The sequence below is a fragment of the Onychomys torridus genome, chromosome X (genome assembly GCF_903995425.1).
Source record: "Onychomys torridus chromosome X, mOncTor1.1, whole genome shotgun sequence".
Taxonomy (NCBI): Eukaryota; Metazoa; Chordata; class Mammalia; order Rodentia; family Cricetidae; genus Onychomys; species Onychomys torridus.
Genome location: NC_050466.1, coordinates 91,759,045 through 91,763,828, shown reverse-complemented (window position 1 = coordinate 91,763,828; position 4,784 = coordinate 91,759,045). Strand labels below are relative to the sequence as shown.

Below are 4,784 nucleotides of genomic sequence, written 5' to 3'. Positions count from 1 at the left end.
GTTGTGGACTGCTTTGTGGATGTTGGGAACTGATCTCACAGGTCCTCTGCAAGAACAAGTGCTCTTAACCCCTAGCCATCTCTCCAGTCCCCAACAGTCCAAATTTTATAAGTCTCATTAGTTTACGGTATATGATATTTATTTTTTTCTTCTATTCATTTGTGTGTGTGTGTGTGTGTGTGTGTGTGTGTGTGTGTGTGTGTGTGCATTTGTGTGCAAGTGTTTATGTGGAGGCCAGAAGAGCATCCTCTTCTATCACTCCCCACCTGTTCTTTGGAGGATGGGTCCCTCCCAAATCCAGGGCTCACATTTTCTCTGCTAGTCTAAAATCTAGTCAGTGCCAGCAATTCTGTGTCTGTTTGCTTCAGTTCTGGTGTTATAGGCATTTATTGGATGCCTGACTTGTTACATGAGTGCTGAGATCTACATTCCATTCTTCATGATTGCTCCTAACCTCTGAGTCACCTAGCTAGTCTTTGTATACTCTTTTAATGGATGCTGAATTTAATTTGCTACTACTTGATGAAGATTTTAATGCCAACACTTTAAAGGGATACTGATCTGCCATTTTATTTTCTCATAAGTTATGTTTATTGTTTTGGTGTCTGTTCTACACTCCCTTCATAAAGCACATTAAGGAGTTTTCCTTCCTTTTTACTGTCCTTCACTCTGTAGTCCAGACTAGCCTGGAATCCATGCTTTTTCTGCCCTAAGTCTCCATAGTACAAGGAATACAGATATGTACCACCATATCTGGTGTTTCTTCACTTTTTTTTTAAACAGATTTAATTCACTTTATTTTTCTTGCACAAAAACCCTTATGTGGTGGCCACAGCTGGAGCCTGGGTCCTCTGAACAGACACTCTGGTGTGGGTTTTCACAAGATGGTCAGTGAATTCCTGATAAGGAGATTTGGTGAACACAGTCTCTTTCCAGAGGTCGGGGGTCAGGTAGCTGTAGGTCTTGGAGATGGCATCAAAGGTGGCCTTGGCAAAGTTTCCCAGGGTGGCAGTGCAGTCCCTGGCTGATGTGTAGCAGTCATCAATACCGGCCATCATCAGTAACTTCTTAGGCACAGGAACAGAGACAATGCCAGTGCCTCTGGGGGCAGCGATGAGAAGCACCAACACAGAGCCACAGTGGCCTGTCACTTTGCATGGAACAGTGTGGGGCTTGCCAATCTTGTTCCCCCAGTAGCCTCTCCACACAGGGACAACGGACAGCTTGGCCAAGATGATGGCCCCTCGGATGGCAGTGGCTACTTTCTTGGAACACTTAACACCAAGCCCAACATGACCATTGTAGTCCCCAATAGCGACAAAAGCCTTGAACCTGGTCCGCTGGCCAGCCCAAGTCTGCTTCTGCACTGGCATGATCTTCAGAACCTCATCCTTTAGGGATGCGCCCAGGAAAAAGTCAATGATCTCGGACTCCTTAATGGGAAGGAAGAACAGGTAGATCTCCTCCAGGGACTTGATCTTCATATCCTTAACCAGGCGGCCCAGCTTGGTGACGGGGATCCACTCCTTGTCTTCAGCTTTACCTTCACGAGCTCTGAGGCCTCGACCACAGCCACAGCCCCTAAGGCCGTGGCCGAATCCTCTGTGGAAGCCGCCGTAGCCTCCTAGTCCCGCCCCCGGGTCCTCCGAGTCCTCCGGGTCCTCCGGGACCTCCCGCTGCACTGGCGTCGTCCGCCATTTGGTGTTTTCCCGAAGAAGAAGAAGCGTTTGTTTTGTTTTTTGAGACAGGGTTTCTCTGTGTAGCTTTGCGCCTTTCCTGGAACTCACTTGGTAGCCCAGGCTGGCCTCAGACTCACAGAGATCCACCTGCCTCTGCCTCCCGAGTGGTGGGATTAAAGGCGTGCGCCACCACTGCCCGGTGTTTCTTCACTTTTTAGGAGAACGTTTTTCTTTAAATGTTTGGTTGCACTTGTAAGTGAAGACAACTGTACTGTCTAGTTTTCATTAACTTGACACAAACTAGAGTCACTTGGGAAGAGGGAACCTCAGCTGAGAAACTGCCTCCATCATATTGGCCTGTGGGTATGTCGGTGGGACATTTTCTTAATTAATGATTGATGTAGGAAGTTCAGCCCATTATGGGTCGTGGCATCCCTGGGCAGTTAGGCCTGAGGTATGAAAGAAAGATAGTTGAAGCCCTAGCCTATTATGTTCACCCCTGCTGATGCAACCCCCGACTTCTAGGCTCCAAGGAGTACCCACACCACCTGCCCACAACCTATAGGGTCCTTGTATACCACCTCTCTCCTCTCTGCCCAACCAGATTCTTTGCATCTTGCACCAAGGTCTCTATCTAGGTGAGTTTGCCTGATCCTCCCCTCCACTCTATCCAGATCCCATATCTAGCCTGGACCCAACAACCAGTGTCAAAGCATAGTCTGACCACTGCTGCTTTGTGCCACCCTCAACTTCCAGGCTCCAGACATGACCTACACTTCCTACTCACAACCAACAAGCCCCTTGCATGCCACATTCAACCTCTCTGCCCAGCCAGATCCTGTAAATCTTGTCCCACGGCCTTGCTGGGAGAGTCTGCTCAATCTTCCCTTCATAAAACCTCTCCAAATCCCAAGATCTAGCCTGGGTGTTAGGATTCTGCCACAACTCTAGCTGCATGACCACACATGCGCAGTTCAGGAGCTAAGCAAGGGGTCTTGCATCTTATGTCATCAGTGCGCACTGGTGATTACGTGTGCATAGCATGGTCATGCGATCAGAGCATGAATGGCATAGCTCTGTAAGCCCACCTGCACATGTGCACGGGAATCCTTAAAAAACCAGACACAGACTCTTCCTCTCTCCTCTCTGTTCTCTCCTGCCCCCCTCCTCTCTCTTTTCTCTGCACATGCTTCTTCCCCAGACCTGGTTCTTTTGTCCCCCCTCCTCCTAATAAAGCTCTGATACTGGGTTTTGTCATGGCTCGTGCCTCTGACCTTTCTGCCCAGTAACCAGCGCTGCTTATCACTTTTAAAACAACATTGGTGCCATGATGAGACAGGCTCTTCTGGCACTCTGCATCCGGGGCTCTGTTTCCAGGACACTGTACCAAGATTCATTGGACCTGTGACTGCCTGCTCCACTTTTTTCATTTGCCCAGCGACTGGGACCACTCCACAGAACAACACCCCGCCAAAATTGGTGAGTCCCTTGCCATTTCCCGTGACTATAGCCTGAGATATATTTTTCATGTTGGACCCCCCCCCCCCCCGGGTGGTGGTGGTCTTGAGCTGCACAAGCAATGACACATTCTCTCTTGATGAAGTATTGAAGGCTATCTGGACTCCTGGGGAGTCCTCATGCTGCATATGCTCTTAGCCCTTGCCCCTTCTGTGATGGTGGTTCAGGTCACTTGTGCTGATGCCAATCCACAGACTGACTACTTATCCTGGGGATACCCAAGATAGGAGCCTGGATCCCGTTTGTTATTTTAATTTTTTACTTTTTTCTCTTGGCTGCAGTCATGGGACATGGAGGCTTCCTCCTCTTGGCTCTACTCTTCCTTTGAGAAATGCCTTAAATATCCCCAGATACCAATAAATTTGGTCATGTAACAGCTGCTTGAACCCCAATATTTCACAGGAATTATCTAACTTCTGCCAGAGAATGGGCAAATGAAAAGTGTTACCTTATCCCCATGCTTTTGCCTAAGCTCTAAACCCTTTCTTTCTGATTCTCTCTCTCCTGTCTATGGGCATTCCTGAACATAAGGAATCTCTGACTCCAAAGAACCATATCTTATTTGTTCTCCACTCTGTTCTCTGGTGCTGGGCGGGCCACTAAGCACAGACAGGTCTGGAAGCAGGCTAGGATACATGCAAATAAGTTTACAATCAGGACCCACATGGGGATCATAATAATCCAGATGGCTCTCTAGCCAGAGATCAGTTTACAGCCTGCCTCTTGGCAGTTCTTCCTAAAGTTGTCCTCAAGCCAGCAAACTAGCAACAAAAACAAAACAAAAAAAAAAATCAAGACATGGAATAAAATCCATCTCTTGTCTCCCAGAGCTCCCTGACATTAGCGCTAAAATTTAAGCATCTGGGGAGCAAGGCTTCTGACTTCACAGGTAGAAGTTTCAGCTGTGGCATTTAAGGTACCATGGAGAGATGAGAAAGCCCATGTGCTGGCACATGCTATCCGAGCAGCTACACAAGGGCTTCCAGGTCCTGTTTTAGAAAGCCACACAGGCTATTGCATGCCCTGCTGGGCCATCAATTGAGCCTTGTTCAAAGTGCCACCTAGAGAATTAACTGGTCAGCTGACTGCCCCATGGCACCCAGTAGCATGGGGACATCAAACTAAGACCTCCAGCAGACCTCCTAGGCTTGGCCATGGGCTCACAGGGAACCCAGAATGCAGCATAGGGGGGGCGATCTGTTTCCTACCTGTTGGACACCAAGCCACTTACTCAATCCTGAGGGAGTTTTGGGATCCCACCTCTCCTTCTCATTTCCCTATTGTCGGGGTAGGGGGACAGCCTTATCTACCTCACCAGACTTAATTGTACTTCCAGAGTTACTTAATGGGGAAAGACTTCCCAGCTAAGGTAGGAGCTTTCATTTCATTGCTCCCTCCATGTGCCTCACTCCAGACTTGTCAGCAGTGCTTCTCCTTCTCATGCACAGTGACACAGACAGGGTCCTGCTCTCTCTCAAGTTCCAGAGGACATCAGGATCCACTCCCTTGTCCCCAATGAGTTCTCACCCCACAAGCTTTTCTCTTCCTGCTTCCCTCTTCTAATGAACTATTCAGCTAATTGTTACA

General features: G+C 48.5%; 1 protein-coding gene across 1 annotated transcript; it reads right to left on the bottom strand.

The window, feature by feature from the left end:
* Nucleotides 1–780: 780 nt before the first annotated feature.
* On the bottom strand, nucleotides 781–1,698 carry LOC118574340 (40S ribosomal protein S2-like). Its single transcript, XM_036175205.1, is given in 2 exon segments — nucleotides 781–1,652; nucleotides 1,654–1,698. Coding segments are annotated over 2 exon segments (879 nt in total). The 3' UTR covers nucleotides 781–818.
* Nucleotides 1,699–4,784: the final 3,086 nt, after the last annotated feature.